We start from the raw sequence: 24177 nt of genomic DNA, 5'->3' as shown, positions 1-24177 counted from the left end.
GGGATGAGCTCCATTGCCTAGGCCGGTCCGTACCCCGAGCTAACGCTGGAGAGGGGGGAAGGGGTACTGCGAACGCGCGCTCAGAGGGTGGATTCTGGGGGCATTTGCTGGGGGCTGAGAGAGGGGGGAAGGGAGACTACATTTCCCAGACTGCCCGGCTAATGCAGGGAGTCGGCTCCTCCAGTTTGCGTGAGGGCTGCAGGTTGATCTTGGTTGCAGATGAGCGCAGAATTTATAAGCGAGAGCAAGTGAAGTGGGGGGGTGGGGAGTCCTGGGCAGAAGAAGTACCCAGGCCAGGCGAATTATGCATACGTTAGGCACACACTGAGAGAATGGCTGTGGAAGGTAAGAGACATCTAAGTCCTATTTCCTGCAGCAGCAGCAGCAGCTGCATCGACACGCGCACCCCAGTGCACCCACTGATGAGGATTGAGGGGATCGTAGGGGGAAGGGAGAGGGATGAGATGGGAAGGAAGGTGAGGGGGAGGGAATGTAGTTCTGCCGCCTCCTGCCCCTCACCTGAGCCACCCAGGAGAAAACACTGGGTTATGACCAGGGAGAGGTGGCCCAGAGGGGCGATGGTGTGCAAAGGAATTGAGGTCTGGAGGTGGGGAGAGGATAAAAATCCCATTATGCAAATTGTTACACCGGGAATCGGAGGGACGCCTTAGCTACCCGGTCCGAAGTGCCAGCCCCCACACTGATCTCCTCGGCCCTCTGCAGCCTCCCCGGGCTGGGTGGGTGATGAGCTCTTTTCGTGCCCCCACGTGGGGAGGGGGACCCTTGCCAGGTGCGTCATCCCCCCAGAGCTCGGGATCTCGGACTGCGATTGGGCTGGAAACCCCTCCCTCCGACGCTGGGCTCCAAGCTGGGCGCGCAGGAGCAGCTGCGGCGCCTGTGCCGGGGCTGGAGAGGTGTCACTACACCTGTCTCCTTGCTCCCGCAGCCGCACTCGCCGCTTGGGAAAGTTTGTGGGCACGAAATCCGTGCGGGGTGTGGGGGTAGGGGGAAACTACCCGAATCCCTTCAGAGTGGTGGCGGGGTGGGAATGGTTGTGATTCTATCTCTTTTTCCTTTTGGCATTTGGATCTCCCGTACCCGGTTTCCGAGTTTTGTTTGGCAATTATATCTGTAAATTACAACATCTACTGAGCTTCCTGTTTGGAGGCGTGGTTGGGGATGGGAACATCCTGGGGTTCAAGTAGGGGTCCAAGCCCTGGGGTCATAGGAGCATGGATTTAGAGTACCCTTAGAGGGTATCCAGTACGGATGAGAAAACTAAGGCCTTGGAATGTGACTTGGCCAAGGTCTCAAAACTAGTAAGTGGCAGTCAGTTTTCGAACTTAGGTCTTAGCACTCTCAGGTCTTTTGACTCCAAATCAGTGCTTTGGCTGTAAAATTCCCATAACAGATACTTGTTTTATAAAAATTAGGGGTTAATCATGAAAACCACTAATATTTATGATGTCAAATTGTATGATGAGTCAAGCCAGTCAGGAAATGATTGAACCGCAATGACTAAAGGTAGCATTCACATTCTCATTTATAGAGAATTACTTATGGTATAGAAGGGCGGCATTGATCCAAAGCCTTTCCCAGGCATCAAGGGCAAGAGAGAAGGAAACACCCCAGCAGCAGAACTGGGCTCAGTGCCATCGGGAAATGAGTCTATTCCTTGTGGGCAAGAGACAAGAATCAGTCTCTGAGGGCCTCTTTCTTTTGGAGTAGAAAAGAAGAAGAATGGCTCTCCAATTTAAACATCAACCTTGTCCTCCTAATAGTTCTTATGCTCAGTAGCCAGGTGCTTACCTCCTGCTTGTCAGCCTTTTGAGCAGGAAACGTTTATTTGCCATTTAATATCTATCCATTGTCACCAGCTACTACATTAATGTACATTTTCACATACACGTGTGTATCTATATCTCAAGTCATTCAATTAATTAACATTTATTAAGTGCCTACCACGTGTTAGGCACTTTGCTAAGCACTAGGCATACAAAGAAACAAAAGACAGTCCTTGCCCTCAAGGAGCTTACAATCTAATAGGTGAGACTATATGAAAACAAATACATACAAAGCAAGCTATATGCCGGATAAATGGGAAATAATAAACAGAGGGAACACACTTGAACTAAGAAGGAATGGAAAAGCGTTTCAGGAAAACAAGGTAGGGCTGTAAAGGAAATCAGGGAGGTCAGTAGGCAGAGTGGAGGAGGGAGAGCATTCCAGGCATAGGGGACAGCTGGAGAAACTCTGCATGCTGGGAACATTTCAAATGAGGACCCAGCCTAGTTGACTTCATAAGGGCTTGTTCTCCTGAAGATTGGACCAGTATGGGATGCAAAGCCGTTCAAATGAGGTGTAGTTCTCTCAGTTTCAATTGGTGTTAGTTGCTGGAATAGGCTGAGGATTGGATTTATTGGGTTTAGGATTTCTCTGTTAGAGGGAATTCTTGGATGAGGAAACTCCCTCTATCAGTGAAGGTTGACTAGGTAACTCTATTCTTAGAGTTACCTAGAACATTGATAAATTAAGTGACTTACTTAGGATCACATGGTCAGTATGTGTCAAAAGTAGAACTGGAACCCAGAACTTTTTGGTTTTGAGACATGGGCTCTCTACTGTTTGCTCTATATGAGAAGGAGAGAGGATAGGAATGTAGATGTAAGGGCAGAAGGAACCTAAGAAGCCATGTAGTCCAATGCTGTCAAATTTAAATAGAAACAGATCCCTGCAGGGACATTTTGACTTAGAAAAACCACAAATTAATCTTATGTTGAATTTTTATGTATTGTGTTAAACATTTCTCGTTGCATTTTAATCTGGTTCTAGCTTCACCTGCTCATTTTGCAGACAGAGAACTTGAGCTGAAGGAGGTTAAGTGATTTGTTCAAGGTCACACAGGTCATCAGTGGGATTTGAACTGAGACCATCTGATTCCAATGTTGGTGCCCTTTCCCCCACTGAAATCCTCTCTTGGCTTGTGTAGTCATGTTGGATACTCAAAGACTGTCTATACCATTCTACCAAGTTGGAAAAGCTAGTATAGGCCTAGTAACACCAGTATGTGTCAGTTTGGAGGGTCTTATTGTCAGATTGGCCAAAGGGTGAAGAAATATGGAGCCATAGTTACTGAGAGACTGTCAGCTAAGTTACAAAAGGGGTTTCTGGGTTTGTAAAGGGAATATCCACATTGTGAACAGAGATCCTTACATATTGAAGCCAGTTTGTTTGTGTCTGTGTGTGTGTATATATATGTGTATATATATATATATATATATATATATATATATATATATATATATATATATATGCATATATGTATATATATATGTGTGTGTGTGTGTGTATGCGCATATGTCTCTGTGTGTATATGAACATATACATTTATAGTGTACATATTAATATATTACATAATATGTATATAGAATTGGTCATTCCCTTCTTACAGTTTTCTTCTCCTTTTGAAGCAAGATTTTACCCAAACAAGAGGTTGGAGCAAAGCACACTTCAAAGGAAGTAGGAGGGCTTTTTAAAAGGAGCCAGTAAGAATTTCAGTTAGTGTCATGTGTGTTATTGGTCACCCAAATTGTTTTTTGGGGTTTCTGCAGTTCTCAATTTCACTCACTTGGCATTTGAGAGAGTTGAAGCAAAGAAAGGAAAGAGTTAAACCAGTTGTTCCCCTTTAGAGTAATTATTTCTCTTTTTAACATTTTGTTCTGGTTTTCTAGAAGAGACAGCAGAGGATTGACAGTGTCTGGAAGATCTGGGTTCTGCCTCTGCCACATTTGCTGTGTTACCCTGGGTAAATCCTTTAACCCCATAGTGTGGCAGGCAGTTTTCTAAGACTCTCAAGTAACAGATGAGTTATATAGATCTGCCTCAGTTTCCACATTGGGGAAAAAAGAGAAATATGAAAGAAAGGTGCAACTTTTCTTTTTTTTTGTGACCAAGCTTGATCATTATAATTATATAGTCTTCAGTTTTTTGTTATTGCTATTGTTCTTTCAATGTATATCATAGTAATAGTGGGTACTTTTATTTTAATCATGGTGCTTTTTGCTTTGGATCAGTTCATATAAGTCATCTCATGTTTCTCTGTATAAGAAGTGATTGATATGATTATTACAGATTTCTTCCCTATATTCAATAAAGTGTATCTCTAGGTCTTTCTTGTGGGAAAATTTTGTTAGTCTATTCTAGTTAGCACATATACTTCCAAGTGACAAAGCTTCATTGCTTCATATTCTCTCTCTCTCTCTCTCTCCTCTCCCTCTCTCTCTCTCTCTCTCTCTCTCTCTCTCTCTCTCTCTCTCTCTCTCTCCCTCTCCCTCTCTCTCTCCCCCTCTCTCTTTCTTCCCCTCTGTTTCTCCCCCTCTCCCTTCCATCATTATTTATTTATTTACTAATTCTGACCAACTTTCCTCTCCTAATTCATATGAATTATTGAGGTTTTACTGTGTAGGTATCATTCATTTTAAGTAAATTTGATAAAATTTGATAATATAGTCTTTTGGGGCTTCCACAATTGCTCCGTATTATAGTAGGATGGTGACAAATTGGAGTATCCCAGAGGAACATAACCAGATTGGTGAAGGGACTTGACACTGTGCCATTTGAGGATCAGTTGAAGTCATTGGGAATGTTTAGATTGGAGAAGAAAAGACTCAGTCTTCAAGTATTTGAGGGGTTGTCAGGCTAGATTTGTTCTGTCTGGCCCTAGAGAGTAGAATTAGGAACAGAGGTTCAGAGAGGCAGATTAAAATTTGATGTCAGCTGGAAATTCTTAACAATTAAAATTATCTTAAAGTGGAGAGGGCTGCTTGGGAAGACTCATAGAAAGCTTTAAGCAAAAGTTAGGTGACCGCTTATTGGGGATATTACAGAAAGTCATTGCAGTATAGTGGATAGAGCTCAGGGCAAAATCAGAAAGTATGTGGGTTCAAATCCTGCCTTAGATGCTTCCTAGCTGTTAGATTCTGTACAAGTCATTCATCCTCTCTGAGACACAGCTTCTTCATCTGTAAATGGGAATAATTATAACTTATAACTTTAACATAAATAAGTATTGAACCCAGTGCTACATTAACATAAGACTTTTGCAGCTTACAAACCAACTAGCCACAGAATTGGGACAAAAAATAAGAGTAAGTTATAGCAGATAAGAACCACAAAATCTACAAATATTTATGAAGAGCCTATAAAAACTATGCTGAGCATCACAAAAGATTTAAATATGAGTAAGACTACCCCCCCATTATAGCCTAGTTGAGGGATCAGACCGTTCAATTCACCAGGTATTGATAAAACACTTATTATGTGCAAGGCATTGGCAATACAGAGACACAAAGGACACATCTCTTACTCTCAAGTAGCTTCCCTTAAGGGAGAGAGGGGGGAGGAAAGAAATATAACATATACACAAGTAAGTATGATATAAAAAAGTAAAAAAAAATTAAATTTTCAAATGGATTTGTAATTACATTGATTTGGATGTCCCCTGCAATGATGCAGATAGTAATCCATGTGTCTTTGCTGATTCTGTGCTATTCTTGTCCCATGTCTTCCCACAAGTTCATGCCAAAGGATCTACCATATGTACTGTGAGACTTCTTTTACACAGCAAGCATCCCACTGTAGCACTTGAGCTGAGTATCTGTTATTCCTTGCTCTTCTTTTTTCTTTTTTTAAAAAATTAATTAATTTATTTTTTAGGCAATTGGGGTTAAGTGACTTGCCCAGGGTCACACAGCTAGTGCTCTTTTTTGTTCAATCCTCCATTTACTCCTGATCTTCCTTGAAGTTCCTGATTTATTATGTTGCAGCCTGTTCATACCTACTATGCTCTTCTCAATTGCCCTCTGTGTGAGACTTGTTTTTAATTCCTTGGACATTTCAGTATTCCATGACATAGTCATATATGCCTTTGTTTATGGGAGAATTTGGAAATTGTTCAGGAAATTTTGTGGTTTCCTGAATGTAATCCAATTCACTGCCCTATTTAATTTGGGCCCAACTCAGTATCCATTTGTGCAGATCAACTGATACAGAGATAGAGATAGAGATGGACAACCTAAAGAGTTTGTCTGTTAAACTTCATGTCATAGATCTAGACAATAGAAATCTTTCATCCATTTGGTTTTTCTTTATTGAATGGTTAGGCTAAACTTGCTTTTGAGTGGTTTGCAACGAAGAAGACAACCAATGATATAATGAATATTTAGTGTATTATAGAGTCTTAAAATAACAGTAATCTGATGAAGTAAGATTTTTAGATATTAAATATCCCAATAAAAAAAGGAAAAAGAGAACAAAGTTCTAAGGAGCTTTGAATGGAGAGTCAGGATTAGTGAGAGGAATGATTGTAGAACTGTTTGGGCCAAGGAGAAGGATGGACTGTGTAGACTGGTGGTAAGAGATACTGTAGAAAAGGCCTGACAGTAGATGAAGACTGCAAATCCTAGGACATATCAAAACTGTTTTTGACTTATAATGGCTCTGGTCACCCCAAATTGGGAAACAAAATGACAGGTAACATGTTGGCTGTGTTTGCCTGCATCCAGTAGATTGTAAGTGTCCTTTTAAGGTCAGGGACTCTGGTTATCATCTTTGTATCTCTACTATCCAGTACAGATACCCATATATATGATTTTCAAGGAAGAGGGGAAACTCTCAATTCCATACTCTTTCTGTACCTTAGAACAGTGGTTGTCAATTTTTTTGGTCCTAGGACCCTGTTAACTTTCTTAAAAATTACTGAAGACCCTTTAAAGAGCTTTTGTGGATTATATCTGTAGATATTTACTGTATTAGAATTTGAAACATCTTGATATTATTATGAAAATAATTCACCCCATGGCCTCCCTGAAAAGGTCTTGGGGACTCCCAGGATCACACTTTTGAAAGCCACTTCCCTATAGTTTTGCCTATTAAGGATAAAGATGATGTCATGAGGAGATTAGTATGAAGATTCAGTCATGGAATGTGAGGTGGCGTGAAGGAAGTTTGGTTCTTAGGCTCTGTAGCTGGATTTGGAAAATTAGAGGACAGGTGCTGTCCACCTATCCCAAGGCAAAAGCTGCCATTGAGTTAGATAATGGGGCATCTTGAACAGCAGCACGTCATGTACATCCCGTTTAGAAAGTATATATATAACAGATTTTCTGCCACCTTCTCCCGTATTCCTGGCCCGTAGTAACACTTGCTTGTATTCACAAAGGGTCTCTTTTTGTGCAAGCTCAGAGAAAGGGCTATTAAAAATAACTTTTAAAAATAAATTGATATTGGTATCTGTTATTTTTACATTGCCTAGCTTTCCCCTATAACTTTCTCTCATGTCCCCCCTGAGACCCTGAGAGTCATGCCTTATAATACAGGCTTTTTTTTTTTAAGAATTAGAAAAAAGAGAAAAAAATCAGCATAGCTAATCAATACATTGAAAAAAAAATCTGCAGTTCTGTACAGTGTTCTGCACTTGTTCACCCTTCCCCTAACCTCAGCAAAGGATTTGGGGGAGATGTCTGTTCCTATCTCTTCTCTGGGGTGCAGTGAAAGGGTCATTTATTAATTGGAGGGAGGGGACTTATTTAGTAATTGTGTTTAAATCCTTCTCCTTCACTCCCAGTCTTTGGAATTTCTACTAATCTTTTCAAAGCCCAATTCAAAGGCCTTTCTTCCCTGATTTCTGCCCCCACCCAACCTAACATAGTACTTTGTTTTTATACCTCCCTAAAGTGCTTATTTCGTAGTATTTGTGTATTCTAGTAACCTGTCTGTAATTTGTCCTCTGCTAAATTGTAAGTAAGCTCCATGAAAGATGACTGAAGCTAAGTTTTAACTAAAGCTTGAGGTTGTGCCTTCTTCAGCACTTAGGTACCTAATAGATGCATAATAAATATCGTTAAATTAATCAGTTGATCTCTCCTTTAGAAGTTGAATGTAAAGAGCTCTAGAGAAATTCAGGGGTGACAGAAAGGAGGGGGTTGGATTAGAGGTCTTTGGAGTTCTTTCCATTTCTAAAACCTATGTTGGTAAGTCAGGCCATTCTTAAAATCACTGGCACAGTGCTCTTGCTTCTTGATGCAAAAAGAAGCCATTGATTGATAAGAACACAAAATTTGGAGAAAAAGGGCTTTCTCTTATTAAAGGTCTATCATTGGGGAATTGGATGTAGCAGAAGAGAACTATATACCTGTCTTATTTTGGTTGACTTCTTTATTTTGGAGGAGAGACATCCCAGAGTGGCAGCTAAAAATTTACATGATCATTGTTGTATATTTAAAAGAAATAGCAAGTTTTGCGTAGTAGATTTGCAGTTTCATGTGCAATAGTCTTTTTTATTGTATTATATTATGGAAATTCCTAGTTTTTCCCATAACTTAAAAAAAAATAAACTGAGAATGTAAATTTTTAGCTATTTGTGAAGTTACCTATTCATTTCTACTTAGGGGGAAAAGGCATGTTTTCTCCTGGACCTTCTTATGGTTGTTCCTACATATGTAAGACAGATTATTAAATCCAAAAAAACCCCAAATTCTTCCTGTCTGTCTTGGAGATGAGCTCTGAAAATCACCTTTGATATCTCCCATCATTTCAGTTGAGTGCTGCCTAACGTGTTCCCAAGGCCACACCTTTTGCCATCTGGATGATGCCTTTGTACAACTACAAGTGCCAATGCTGAAGCTTAATTGTTCTCCACACTGGCTTTCCCACCATGTTCTGGTGTGTAATGCAGTAGTGACACCCTCCCTAAGCCTGTGCAGCATGTAGATGAAAGCAAAGCTGGCTATATTTAGTCTCATTTTTCTGAAGTGTGGGTGCAGGATGATTCCAGTACAGCTCATTTCAACAAGTGAAAGCCAGTACAGGCAGAGCAGCCGTTTGAAGGGATCCTCTCTTTCTTTAAAGATCTGCTGTTAGAGAAGGGCTAAGAGAGGACGCTTCAGTTGTGAGCTGGAGGGGGAGGTGCTATCCCTTTCCTCCCCTTCTATTGCTCTACTATTCTTTTATAACAGTGGAAGATGTCTTTATCATGAGCCATTTGACAGAAGTGCACTCAACACACACAGGGTACATTGCTCAACACTCCACCAGAGCTAGGAAGCCCTCTTATAGAGCATACTTAGTCTTTCTCAATGAGTTTATGCTCTAAAAAGGAAGAATAGAAAAATATAAATTCAGGAATTAGAAAAATGAAATAAAGGAGGAGAGTGAAAACTGTGCTAGCATAGGGGGCGGGCAGAGATACAGGTCTTTAAAGAGGTTTTTCCAGGAATAAGTGGTATAGTGGGAAGATTGCTATACTTGAAGTCAGGAGGTACCTAGTTTCCACTCTTGTCTCTAAAGCTTACTACTTGTATGGCCCTACTACTTCTGCCTCAGCCTTTTTATTTGTGTTCCAAATTACATTTCAGTAAGTAAGCTCCTCAAGGGCAGGAACTCTCTTGTTTTTTGTTTTTGTGTCCTTGTGTCTGGTACACAGTAGGTGCTTAATAAATGCTTATTGATATCTGTAAAGTGGGAATAACAATATCAGTAAAACCTCCCAGAATTCTTAAAGGAATAATGAGATTATATATACATATATATGTATGTGTATAAGTATATCTATCTATGTGTGTGTGTATATATATAATATATATAGTATACCTGCACACATGAACCTATATATACATACACTATATATGTAATATATTTTGTGGAGAACTCACACAAGGCAAGCACTCACACGGAGGTCAGGAGAAGTGATACAAGGACATTCTCAAGGTCTCTCTGAAGAATTTTGGAATTGATTGAGTGACATGGAAGACACTGGCATAGGACTGCCCTGCATGGTGTACCCATATCAGAGAAGAGCACTGTGCTCTGTGAGCAAAACAGAATTGAAGTAGTTCAAAAGAAACGTGAGATGCATAAATTTAGAGAATCCACCCCAAATGTTCACATGGACTATTTGTGCCCAGCAATGTAGAGCTTTCCGAGGTCATTATATTGGCCTGATCAGCCACAATTAGATATACCGCAACTTGACTCTACCATGGTGATGTCATTTTGGTCCTCTTTGAGAATGAAGGACAACTAACCATATATACATTGCACATAGAGCTATTGATACATATATACATGTATGCATATATATGTATATATACACACATGTGTATATGATGCTTTACAAACTTTCAAGTGCTACATAAATGTCATTTGTCATTACGTATTATGTATATGGTATATTTGGAAAGAGACTTAGGATGAAGTCAAGAGCAAGGACTAGGTTTAGTGCTAACTTGGGTAGTAGAAAACAGATCTCCCAGCTCTCCTATTCCTGTAAGACATCAGTGCATAATTCTAAAGGTGGATAAGGGACTCTCCTTTTCTGAAGAATTTGAATAAAAATGCAACTTTGTTTCTAGTATATTTGATATCTCATTGGTGGTAAGGGGAAAGAAATCTATCTGGACTTTTTCTACTCCTAGGTGAATCTAAGATAGTATCACAGAGCTCATCTGTTTCTTTTATCTGACTTGAGCAGTGCTCTGTTCAGATGTCCTTAGAGACTGTTTGCTTTAAAAGTTTTGGAAGTTTGTATTTTATCTTGGAGAGGCAGCAAGGCCTTAGTGGATAGGGTGTTAGAGCTGGGATCATAAGCCTTGTGTTTGAATTTCCCTTCTGTCACTTACTAAGTATGTCACCATGGTGGAATAACAATTTTTCCTAACTTCAGTGTTTTCCTATATAAAATTAAGGAATTGTTTTAGATTGCTTCTAAAGCCCAGTCTAGTTTTTTTAAAATCTATGATACTATGATCATCATTTTTAGTGTATGACGTTGGACTCTGAATATGAACAATAACTTGCTACCCCCAAGACAGCAGCACACTTTTTTTTTTTAACTCAGTCATAGTGATTGATACACATCATCTTAACTCACATCCTTTGTGATTAATGTCATAAATTTCGACATAGGTTTTCAAGGCTAATTGACATCACTGCTATAATGCTGTATGTCCTTAGATCTGTTTTAGTAAACCTTTTTAATTTTTTGGATTCAAAAAAATAGGTGCAAGCTGTCCCAAAAGTCTTAGTACAGCTCAAAAGCTTTAATAGCACTTGCTATGGGCCATGCTGTATGGGAGGCCCTAGGGATGCCAAGAAAAATAGAAACAGGCCCTGTCCTTAGGGAGTTTACAGATCCCTATAGGGAAACAACATGAATGCAGATACATAAATTCAAAGTTAGGAAAAAGTAGCCAAACTGGAGATCCCTTCTCTTTTAAACTTGCATAACAAATGGGTGTGGGTGGGATAGCAGATATATTGGATGATAAAGCTCAAAATGCGTCAGATCCTATGAGTCAATCACCTGCTAAAGTCCTACTGTCATCGTGAGACCCTGGGCAACATTGTGAGCAACTTTCGCTTTGCCAAGGCATTGCAAGGCTTTGTAGGGCCTACTAAGGTGGGAAAGGCTCTGAGTAATGCATGGTGATAGATAGTGTCTGTCAGAGACCCAGTCTAACTAAGTTAGGAGGGCTTGTTGCCAGAAAAATGGTTTTCCTTTTGACTATGGCAATTCACAAAGAAGTACCTGCTCACTAAGCCGGAGAGAGGTAGTGATCTGTGTTGGGGATGGGAAGTCCCCATACCGCTGAGATCATGATCCCTTCAAAGAATGTTAGTCAAGCTCAGCAAGAGTTGGCAGCATGATGTGGCAGCCAAATGAGCTAATTAATGATGGATTGAGCTTCTTTAATAGAAGTATGGAGTGTTCAGAGCAAAGGAGGTAATGGTGTCACTGTACCCACATCTGAGAGATTGTATCTCGTTATGTCTGACACTTTTTAGAAGGGACATTGACAACCTGGAAAGTGTATAGTTTCCTTAGCATCATTGTCGTATTTTGCTGGATACTTGTCAATGTCTTTTCTAAAATGTGGCAGTCCCAAGCATTGATGGAAAGACATGGAGATGTTTAACATAAGGAAAGGGGAGAAGACTTGGCGTGAGAGTGAGACATAATTGGAATTTGAAAGGCTGCCATAAGAGGAATCCATCTTGTTCTGCTTGACTTTGGAAGATAGAAATGGGAGCAATTAAATTCATCAAGAATTTATTAAGCCCCTACTTTGTGCCAAGCACTGGGCTGGGAGCTTGGGACAGAAAGACAAAAAAAAAAACAGTCTCTGTCCTCAAGAAGCATATATTCACTGGTGGTGGAGTAGGTGACAACATGTAGATAAATTCAAAATAAAAATAATTTTGGAAGCAGTGGTGATGTGGAGGAACTAAGAAATGGAAGAGTCATGAAGGGCTCTTATAGACTGTAGCATGTGAGCTTGAAGGAGCTAGGGTATCCTAGGATGACAGCCTGTGTTTATGGAATGTCTTGTATAGGTAGGCCAGTTAGGCTAGGTAGCACATTCTGTAGGAGGGGGAATAATATGTAATTATTCTGTAAAGATTGTTTGGAATCATATTGAAGCAGCTAAGTGGCATAGTGACGGGAGTGTTGGACTTAGAGTCAAGAAGACCTGAGTTTGAATCTTGCCTCAGACACTAACTGGCTGTGGGACCTTGAGCAAATCATGTGACCTCTTCTCAGCCTTTTCTGTAAGATGGGGTTGATAGTAGCACCTGGCTCACAGGGTTGTTGTGAGGATCAAATGAGTTAACATATATAAATGCTTTGCAAACCTTAAAGAGTTATATAAATACTAATTATGTAATTATTATTAATTGGTTTGTCAGAGGTATTTTTATCCTATCCTAGAAGCGAAAGGCAGATGCTGAATCTTCTTGAGCAGCGTATAATACTGTTGTTTGACCTTTGCTTTGGGGATATCAATTTGGCAGATGGTAAGGAGGTAGCTCATCGAGGAGTCTGGGTAAAAGATGATGAGGGCTGGAATTAGAGAAGTTATTCTATAAATAGAAGGGGGTGGGTTCAAGAGGTGAGGTGTTATAGAAGCAGAACAATACAATCTCCACTTTCAAATAAATAGGAGCTGGAAAGTTGAAGGAGGAAGGGAAGGGTATGCAGGTGAGGAGGAGGAGGGGAAGTATTGTGGAGGGTGAGTTGAGTTGGGGGTGAAGTGAGAAAGTCTGGGGCCTATCCTGAAATAATGCCTTGGGTAGAGGAATCACCAATCAGGAGAGCAGGCTTTCAAGGTGGAGATTTCTCCATGGAAGTGAAGGTGGCTTAGAAGAGAAGTTGGTTTTATAGTACTGAATATTGCAGAGAGGTCAAGAATGATTTTTGAGAAAAAGTCATTGTAAAATTTTGCAGTAAAGAGATTTTCAATGATTTTTAGAGAGCGGTTTTAATTTGATGGTGTGGAAGGATGCCAGATTTCAAAGGGTTGAGAAATGAGTGGAAGAGGAGAAAATGGGCTAAGTTAAGTTTAGGTAATTCTCTCCCCCCCCCCCCCCCGAATTTGGCTGTAAAATGGAAGAGGGAGATTGGACTATAGCTTGAGGGACAACAGGATTAAGTAAAGCCTTTTTAAGGATGAGGGAGGTCTTGGAATATTTTAAGGCAGCAGGGAAAGAGCCAATGGATATGGAGAGAGATTAAAAATTAGGAAGAAGGAATCAAGATCTTGGAGGACATAGAAGGGTAAGGGATGGAATTGAGGGCACAAGGAGAGGGGTTACCTTGGGAAGAAGGGCCACCTACTTTCTGAAACTGGAGATAATATAGGAGGATATTGAGGAGATTTGAGGTGTAAAATCATGATGAAGAGGCAGCTGATGATAAAGGGTCATCTCCTGATCAGCCTAGCAAACTGCTAGGTCAAAGACAGGAAGTCCTCCAGACCTCTGAAGTTTATGAGGTCCTTCTCTTGACAAGGGAAGATGAAGGAACCTGAAACTGAGTTCCAGGCTCTGCTTCTCTTTCCCCTCACACCCAGTAAATTCTTCCTCAGAGCTTTAGCTGTATAGTTATCCCTTCTACATCATGACTTTACCCATCGCTGTTTTAGTATATGATGGGTTGGCATAATAAATTAAATGGTAATTCTTGGGGAGTTTTGTGGAAGCCTCATGAAGGCTAGCAGATGACACAGAAAAAATTTAGAAACTTAGAAATGCACAAAATATGTGTATGGTATTATATAATATCTACCCAAATTTTACAATAGGGTATTATAAAACACCCCATAAAAGAAAAAGAAGAAAATTCATAGTTGTTCTTTGGTATGAAGGGAGAGTCAAAAAATTTTATGGGACTTTACAGATTGCCCAGGGTGGTGGGGGGTGGGGAAATGCTGTGCCCCTAACCCCATCGATGTGGAAGGGATAACTGTAATTCTCTTCTCTACTTGTACACATTTCTTAGGGCTGAATTGGCCTCATTTTTCTTATCTGGAAAATGGGGATAATAAGAGTACCTATATCACAGGGTTGTTTTGAGGATCAAATGAAATAATATATATAAAACAAGTCTTAAAGTGCTGTATAAATGTTAGTTTTTTGTTGTTGTTTTCAGTAAAGTATGAGGTAAAGTCCTCTACAGAGAGAGTGCTAGAAGGGAATAGTTTAGATGACTTGAGGAGAGATAAGAAAGTTTAGAATGAACTTAGGGAATATGACAGAATCAGGAAAGAGTAAAAATAATTGATGTGTAGGAGTGAAGATTAAATAACATAAATTTGAAGTTAGCTCAATTAGCACAGTTATGTGATTTCCATCGGTGTTCAGCTGTACCTGAGTGGGAACAAATATGGTGGATGATGGGAGCAATACAGGACAAGGGGGCAAGAAATTCAAGAGCATAGCATAAAGAGAATTGATTAACCATAGGGTCAAGATTTTGAAGGGAGGAAAATGAAACCAGAGCACAAGTCATGGGTTGGGACGATAGGGAAGGGTAAATGGAAAGACAGGAAGTTGAAGTGATGACAGCGACCAGTTTTAGTAGGGAGGGATGAGGCCCAAGGAGAGATGAAAGGGTAGGAAGTTATGGTTAGAGGAATTTCAGCATGGTGGTGGAACATTGGTGAGTGATGGTGACATCAAAAGTATAATACTTACTTTGTATGAATGGAGTAGAGTGAAGGTATTGGGAGTTGAGGAGGTTAGGGAAGCAACAGTATTTGAAGGGACATCATCATATAAATAGAAGTTCTTGGAATATAAAATATATAAATATATGAAATATATATAAAATATAAGTCAGGAGTTGGGGTGGAGAGGAAGCCAGTGAGCTAGGTACTGAATGCCTTGAAAAAGGAAGGGAGAGTCACCTGGGGTCTAGTAGAGAGCAGAATCTGGATGGAGTTAACTTCAAATGATGAGAAGTTACTGAGTGATGGTGGCAGGGAAAGGGTCTGTGCAGTAACAGTAAGGAATAAGAAGCATGCCTACTTCTTTTCTTGACGTAGTCTGTTGGGGGTGAGGGTAAGTACATACAGTACTAGAGAGGATGGCCAGGGATAGATGCAGTTGTCTTTTGGGGGAGCCAGGACTACAGGATTCCAGGATAATGGAAGAAACATGGGAAGAAAAGGTTTTATTTGGGGGATGGTGTGTGAATCTTGAAGAAAAGTAGATTTCATCTCAACTTAAAAAAAGTTCCTAACTTCCTAACCATTAGAGCTATCCAATAATTAATGATAATGGTAATCATAATAGGTAATATTTATATAGCATTTACTATGTGCAAGGCACTGTGCTAAGTGCTTTACAATTATTGTTTCATTTGATCCTCATGACAACTGTGGGTGGTAAATGCTATTCTAGAGGTATGGTGAGTTCTCCCTGCACTAGAAGTGTTGGAATAGAAATTGTATTAGCATTTGAGGAGCCATTTGAAAGATAGTGTTTGGGTATGGGTTTGATTTGTCCATTCAAACCTCTGTGACCTCTCAGGTTCCTTCCAATGTTTGAGATTCTAGTTTTTGATGAGTAAAATTAACTGGCACGTAGTCAGCTTACCGCAGCAGAGCTACAATGGTCTATCTGTCATCCATATGGATATTCCCTCCAAGATGTGGTTCACAACCCATCTATGCCTGCTCATTTCATGTTACTCTAGTACAAATCCTCTCGTAAATCTCCCATGGGGGCCCACCAAACAGTCTGAGGATCTTCTTTTTGATCTCTTGATGCTGTGTGAACCAATGGAGGAAATAGGTAATGTTGCTACACGTGGCTGATACGATTTCCTTTTGGTCCTGTAGCTCTATGATAATGTTGTTTATGCCATTTCTCCTGTCCTTTTCCTCATTTATAATGTGTTTAGGCTGCTCACACCCACCACATACATCTCTGTTGCTCTTTGGATAACTCTTAATGTCACTTCTCTGGAGGCTGTGGTATTCCATGACTCACGGTCAAGAAGAGTCACTGGGAAAATGTTGGTGTTAAGAAGGCAGGAAGAAGCTTGTTTTAGGCAGGCAGAAGCTTGGAGTCATTAAAGAACTACGTTGTCTTTTCCCTGAAACCTACACCTCCTCCTCATTCCCCTACTTTTGTCCAATATACCACAATTCTTCCAGTCATCCAGATCAAAAACCTAGGAGGTCTCCTACTACTGTAGTTTCACTTTCTGTTTTCTCCTATAACTCACTTAACTATTCCTTTGAGAATGTAGATGCTAGGCCACTGGTGCATATATGTTCACTTTTGATAATACTTCATTACCTATGATATCTTTAGCATTCCCTGGCTATCTCTTCTAATTAGGTCTTTTTCTGCATTTGCTTTGAGGTCATGATTGCTACCTTTAGCATTTTTACTTCAGCTGAAGCATACTATGTTCTGCTATAGCCCTTTATCTTAACTTTGTGGGTGTTTTTATGTATCAAGTGTGTCTCTTGTAAATAGCATATTGTTGGATTCTGGTTTTTGATCTGTTCTGCTATCCACTTCTGTTTTATGGGTGAGTTTATCCCATTTACATTTATTATTGCTATATATTTCCCTCCATCTTACTTCTATTTCTCCTTCTCTGTCCCTGCTTCAAAAATCTTTTTAGCAGTTGATCACAGCCTCCCTTGATTTACCCTCTCTCTTACTCCTCGCTCTCTTTTTTAGCTTGTTTCCCTATTGGGTAAGGTGAATTTTTCTGTGTGTATCTATATTGTTCCTTTTTTGAACCAGTTCAGATGAGAGTGAGGTTTATATATTGCCTAAAATCCCTCCATTTTCCCCTCCATTGTAAAAACGATTCCTTGTGTTCCTCTTTTATATGAGATAATTTTTCATATTTTTCTTTTCCCTTCCTCCTTCTCCTAGTATACCCTTCCACTTGTTTTTTGAGTTCATCTCAATATAACAGACTCACACCCATGCTCTCTGTTTATGTTGACTCCTGTATACCCCAATAATAATAATAATACAGTTCTTGGGGGTAATATGTATCATCTTCCCATATAGGAATATAATAGTTTAACCTTATTAAGCTTTTTCATATTTACCTTTTTATGCTTCTTTCAAGTTTTGTGTTTGAATGTCAAATTTTCCATTCAGTTCTGGTCTTTTCATTAGGAATGCTTGAAAGTCCTCAATTTCATTAAATAGCCATTCCCCACCCTGAAGGATTATACTTAATTTTGCTATATAGGTTATTCTTGTAGTCCTAGCTCCTTCGCCTTCCAGAATATTATATTCCAAGCCCTCCACTGATTTATAATGGTAGATGGCAAACCTTGTGTAATACTGAATTGTGTCTTTCTGTGTGATTGCTGTATTTTCTCCTTGCCCTGGGAACTCTGAAATTTAGCTGTAATATGCCTGGGAATTACATCCTCTCTCAGGATATAGTTGGTGAATTCTTTCAATCTCTTCTTTGTCCTCTGGTTATAGGTGAGGGGTGGGGAACCTGGGGCCTCAAGGCTACATATGGCCTTCTAGGTCCTTGGGTGGAGTCTTTTGACTGAATCCAAACTTCACAGAACAAATGCCCTTAATAAAAGGATTTGTTCTGTAAAAATTGGACTCAGTCAAAGGGCCATATATATGTAGCCTCGAGGCTGCAGGTTCCCCACCTTAGGCAGTTTCCCTTTATAATTTTTTGAAATATAGTTTCAGAGCTCTTTTTTTAATTATGGGTATCAGATAGTTCAAAAATTCTTAAATTATCTCTCCTCAGTCTATTTTCCAGGTCATTTAGCCCTACACATAGTGGGCCAGCTCTATACATAGCAGGCATTTCAAAAATAATGATTACCTGATGACTCGTAAGCCGAATTTTAATCCTGGGATTATAAAAAAAAAATATGCCATAAACTTTGCATGTATACATAGATGCTCTGGTTTTTGGCATCACATCCTTCTTAGTGTAGAATTACAGTATGATTTGTTATTCTATGAAAGCTGGGTGGTATTTGCCACCAGGTATAGTTGCTATGGAAATTAATAAGGGTGACTTTTCTCCAGCTGAAATGAATTCAGGAGAAGCTGGAGGCTGGGTCCGGGCTGTATGCATTTCTTGCTTAAGCTTAGGTACCTGTTAAGTATATTAAGTATGACAGATTGGAATTTTCCCACTCTATCTAACACCGTATTGCTCACGAGGTATCAAACCTGAGTTTGTGAGTCTTCTTTCTGCTTACTGTCTCTGGTTTTGACTTAATTTCTTCTTCAGATTATTGCCTGGTCCTGTTGAGCTCTTTAGTTGGTAATCCTGTCATTGGCTTCCACTTCAGACATTGCCTCGGTGCCATCCGTTCCAAGACCCATGTTCCTACTGGCCAGTAACCTCTGGGTTCTTATACCATGACTCCTAACCTGTGTTAGGATGCCCTGGTTGAACCCCTCCTTGGTTCAAAGAGGATGGGATCTGCCTCAGGTCGTACTTCCAGTTTATGGTAGGTCCCCTGCCTTCTGTCCCTTCTTCTCCATTGCTTTGTCCACCACTTCAAACAGCCTTTTTGCTTTTCTTAGTTTCATTGCCTTATAAAATATATAGGTTTGGTCCTGGTTTACTAGGTATTTTTTTTGGAAAATTTTGGCTTACATCACAGCTAAGTGAAAAATTACTTTATTAGGTTCAACTCAAGTTTTACTTAATTCACATTTTTTTTATCAGTTCTCTGTTTTTTTCCCTTCTTGGTATGCATCTTAATATCATCTATCTAAGTCTTAAGATTTCTACCTTAAACACCAGCTGATAGGCCCTCATTTGGTTCTGCTGCTGCTTATTAGCACTTCTAGCCATGTAGCATGGTGGGCTTCCAATCAGGCAAGACCTAGATGAGTTTAAATCCCATCCCTGATACTTTTTAGCTATGTGACTTTAGTAAAGTCACTGAACCTTTTTGAGCCTCAGTTTTCTTAGCTGCAAAATGGGATTAATATTTTTATTAACAACAGGGTTGTTATGAAGAAAGCATTTCAGAGATTATAAAGTGCTAAATAAATGTGTTACTGTTATTGAATTAATTATATTATGTAATAAGAAAAAAATGAAAGAGAAGTCAAGGAAGCCTTCATGGAAAAGATTAACACTTGATTTGACCCTTAAAGATTGATTTGATGGGGAAGAGAGAACAAAAGTTTTTCAGACAGAAATCAAAATAGAAACAAGTGAATGGAGAAGGGAAGGAGTATGGCATGGTGACAGTAATGAGGCAGCTAGGTGGAGCAGTGGATAGAGCCCTGACCTGGAGTCATGAAGACCAGAGTTCAAAACTGGCCGTAGATACTTACTAGCTCTGTGACCTTGGGCAAGTCACTTTGTCTCAGTTTTCTCATCTGTAAAATGGGGATAATAATGGCATTTACTTTACGGAGTTTTTGTGATGATCAAATGAGGTAGTATTTGTAAAGTGCTCAGTCCATTGCCTGGCATATAGTACGGTTTAATAAATGTTTGGTAATCTACAATCTAAATCTAATGGAGAGATGGATCTGACTAGAGTAGAAGGCCTTAACAAGTAGAAGAATAGGGAATTTTCTTGCTTGTAGTTTCTAAGGTCCTTCTCAGTTATAAGTCCTTTCATCATTGAATGTCAAACAGTAGGGAAGGGGATCAGTAGAATGAAAGTACCTTGAGGGAAGAGGGACAGTTTTCTTTCTATCCTCAAAGCCTAACACAGAGCCTGGCATATGTTGGGTGCTTCATAAATGCTTGTTAAATTAAAAATTTATCTACTTGGATTGGAGAAAGATGACTTGAGGCTGAGACACCACCTTGGAGGAAGTGGCAATAATTTAGGTATGATGCAATGAAAGCCTTGTCCACATGGGTTGCAGTACAGAGGGTGTGGAGCGAATTTAAGAGAGTTTTCAAAGACAAAGTAACAGGATCTGAAATAACAGATTGCCGCCATAGTGCTTTGCTAGTGTGCTGTAATGGAAAGAGTATTGTATCTGTGGTCAGAGGCCTTACATTCAGCTCCAAGCTCTTACTCTAATTAGCTCTGTTCCCTTTGGCCTATCACTTTTCTGCCATTGTTTCTCAGTCTGAAAAATGGTGATAATACCAGTTGAGGGGTTGTGGGGAAGCTTAAATGAGAAAATTGCTGTATAGGCCTTTACAGATTCCAAAGCGCTATGTAAAACTGTCTTCTCATTATTGCCTTGATCAATGATCCAGCTTTTGTTTATGTCACACCTGGTTGAATCTACTTAATGTCGGCTGATCTTACTTCCACTGCAGATTAGGAGATTTGAAATGAGCTCAGAAGGCAGCGGACCTTAGCTGCCTTCAGGGGTTGTTCAGCACTTGGGAAACTAATGTTGCTGTGAATTAGGTCTTTCAATTAGAACTTCCCTTATTAACCTGTCAATTTATGTCAGTTCAGTTTAATATGGACACTGCTCACAAAAGCAGGCGACTACTCTGATACTTTAATAAAGGCCACTGTTGTCATTTAAGCATAACATTTTGAATGTGAAGAGAGCAGGGGCAAATGAGGGATTTCAAAGGTCCAGGACAGAATCCGTGAATTGAGCAATGTTCTTTGGTAAATGAGTCCCTCTGGAGTTTGGCTTACTGGTTTGCCTAGGGCAAAGGTCTCCAGTCAGTAGGTCCAGATCTACCAGTATGTTTTAAAGGCTTCCCTTATAGATCATTCTCCATGATCTGCCAGGATGTTTATTGGAAGCTAGTGTCCGATTCATTTTGGGTCTTGCCAATAGTACATTCCCCTCATCACAATTCACCACCTGATGGTCCCAAAGCTTTAGGGAAGATAAGAATAACTTCTTCCCCCTCAATGGTTGTCTCTGTCCCTGTACTGGAGGATAGGAAGGAAGGAAAATGAGGCTGAGAGTTTTGTTTGGACTTTAAGAAACAGTTTTTTCAGTATAATCATAAAAGGGTCTTTAAGGGTCACCTAATGCAACCCCTTTCATTTTGTGGTTGAGGAGAGAGACCCAGAGAGATTAAATGAATTGCCCAGCATCACATGACAAAAAAGTATTGTTGACTAGGTTGACTAGGTTCAGAAAAATGATTAGCTATCTCATTAAAGAAGAGCTTTCTACCATGCACTTCTGTTAACTCTCCCTTAAAGGGTTTTTGTGTTCCGCAGAGTGTTGCATTTATTTCTAAGCTGGGTTTGAGATCAAAGATTCAATTCTATGTCCTCTGAGCTCAGATTTTGCTGTGATACATCCTGCCTTTCAAACTATATCTAGAATAGTTGCCAAGCATGATCTGTTTTTTAAACTAGTACCTTAACATTATTTCTCCTGCATGTCTATAAGCATTTGTTTCTTCATTTTAAGATGGAAAGGAGCAGGTCATGGTTTGGCATTTGTATGTCTCTGTGCACATGTGTTTCTTTTGAAGAAGCAGCTGTTCTTTTGATCTCTCAACTATTATATTTTCTAATAGCCAGAGGAGGTAGGCCAAGATTCTTCTCGATGTCTTTCTTCTGATAGGGTTGACTTATGCAGGTTGCTGGAGATTCATGCCTATGAATCCCATATGTAGACCTGGGGTTGGGTTGGGGGTGGAGGATGTGGAGAAGGAAGGAAGAATAGCATAGCTTTTTAGGGTTGGCTGCTTAATGGGATGGTGATAGGCAAAGCAGCGTTAGCTTTCAGCATAGAAGGAGGAGGGGTTGTCTACCTGGTGTGATTTGAGAAATTCTAGGAATCTTTTTTTCCCTCCCCACTCCCACACAGCATCCAAAATATCTCCCTTATTAATCTGCCACAGTGTCTGAAATTCTCTCATTAGAGATTCATTACCTTGGGCTAAGGCATTATTTTTTCATAATTTTTTTTTCAAAAGGGTAAGCACCCATATCAAGATATGATGTTAATCTGTTATTTGTTACTCATATTTTGGTATGAATTGGTTTATCATATGCTTCTCTGTATGACAACAAGGCTCCCAGGGAATACGAGTGTAAATTAAAAAAATTTATTTTGTTTTTATATTACCTTCATTTCCAAATATGCTCCCTCCTTCTACTCTGTCCAGAAAGACATCCCTTGTAACAAAAAATTGAAATGAAATTGAAAAACAAAAAGTAAAACTAATACATTAACTTGGTGTGACAATATATTCAACATTTCATACTTATAATCCCCCCATCCCTCTAAAGAAGGGATGGAGGTAGAGGGATGGAGGTATATTTTCTTGGCATTGTGCCTGTCACATAGTAGGTGCTTGACAAATATCTGTTGACTCATGTTGACTTTTTTGGCTCAATCTTGGTCATTGTAATCACAGAGTATCAGGTGTTCTTTTGTTTGTTTTATCTATTTACATTGTTATATGCATTCTATTACATTGTTTTCATGGTGCTGCTTACTTTATTTAATTCATACAAGTCTTCCCATGCTTTTCTGAATTCTTCATGTTCATCTATTTTTGTAGTTTAGTAATATTACGTTATGTAACTATGTACCATAATTTGTTTAGCCTTTCCCCAATAATTGGGCATTTGTTTGGGCACTATTGGCAAGACACAAAGTGAATTGGACCTAGCTTCCAATAAACATCCTGGCAGATCATGGAGAATGATCTATAAGGGTAGCCTTCTTTATTTCCAGTTATTTACCACTACAAAAAGCCCTGGTATGAATAATTTGTTGTATATGAGATTTCTCGATTTTTGACCAGTTTGGAGTGTGGGCACTGCAGTGAGATGCTGGATTATAAGGTATAGATATTGTAGTCACTTAGTAGAATCCTAAGTTGCTTTCCAAAAGGATTAGACTAGTTCACAGGAGCGGATGGGAATTTTGTTTGTGGGGAGAATTTTTCCGAGCTACTCTCCTTAGGTATTCTTTTTCTTTCTTTCTATTTTTTTTTTTACCGAGTATTCTCTGTCCTTAATCAGTCCTGCAGGAAAGCAAGCAATAAGCATTTATTAAGTGCTTAATATATGCCAGGCTCTGAGCTAAACACGAGGAATAAAAAGGAGAAGATGGACTTTCTGGGCCCTTCCCCCACATGGAAGCCCAAGGAGGAATTCACCTATGGGTGAAAGGTGCCAAAGAAGTGGAAGGATGTTCCAGATTGAGAAGGCCTGAGGGACAGAGGGAGATCTAGAGTGAGAAGGCCCCAAGGAAAGAGGGATATTCCAAGGTATAATTCTGAGGACAAAGGGTTGTTTCAGGATGGTAAGGCCAGAGGGTATGAAGATGCTAAGTGCTGGAGAAAGTTCCAGAATGAAAAGACAGGTGAAAAATGTTAGCAAAGTTCCGAGAGTCAGAAACAGAACTAGGAGGGGAATTCTCTCCCCTTTTAAAAATAGATAGCACTATATATCATTGTAAGGTTTGCAAAGCACTTTATACATATGTAGACACAAAGGTCACACTTTATCACAAGTCGCAGAACTAGTTAATGATAGAGCTGGGATTAGTCTTGGTTTCCTGATTCTTAATTCACTTTTATTGTTACTTCCTACAGTGCTTGCTGCTATGTTGCTTTTGAATGGGATGCTTACCTTTTCAGATGATTGCAAATGAATCTGGGGACCTGGCATAACTACTTAGAATACTTGGAACCCTAAGTGACTGTGATGTAACTGGGCTTTGTCATCAAAAGGAGGAAAGACTCTAGGTTCTGCTTTTGTCTAAAGCTATGCCCTGTACAGTGATACAGAGCACTGTGCAGTAAACATCCCATTTGTTGCTAGTTGGTTAAGTAGCCATTTTGAAAATCTACAGAAGAGTGAGAACTGATGTTTATCATGATAACTCTAAGATAAAATGCCTCTGAACAACTCTTACAAAACCACATAATTTAGTTGTAGTGTTGTGTATTTT

General features: G+C 39.7%; 1 protein-coding gene across 2 annotated transcripts in view; it reads left to right on the top strand.

The window, feature by feature from the left end:
* The first annotated feature begins 212 nt into the window (after positions 1 to 212).
* The window catches only part of SAMD12 (sterile alpha motif domain containing 12), a 514242-nt gene continuing 490277 nt past the window's right edge, over positions 213 to 24177 (top strand). For both annotated transcript variants that reach the window (XM_020975533.2, XM_020975534.2), the window contains exon 1: positions 213 to 345. In XM_020975533.2, the coding sequence (XP_020831192.1) occupies positions 333 to 345 (13 nt within the window). In that variant the 5' untranslated portion in view covers positions 213 to 332. The remainder of the gene's footprint in view (positions 346 to 24177) is intronic.

This window comes from Phascolarctos cinereus, unplaced genomic scaffold (genome assembly GCF_003287225.1).
Source record: "Phascolarctos cinereus isolate Bilbo 61053 unplaced genomic scaffold, phaCin_HiC Scaffold_4;HRSCAF=312, whole genome shotgun sequence".
Classification (NCBI taxonomy): domain Eukaryota; kingdom Metazoa; phylum Chordata; class Mammalia; order Diprotodontia; family Phascolarctidae; genus Phascolarctos; species Phascolarctos cinereus.
The sequence above is the reverse complement of the archived record's forward strand: the minus strand, read 5'-3'. Positions and strand labels throughout refer to the sequence as shown.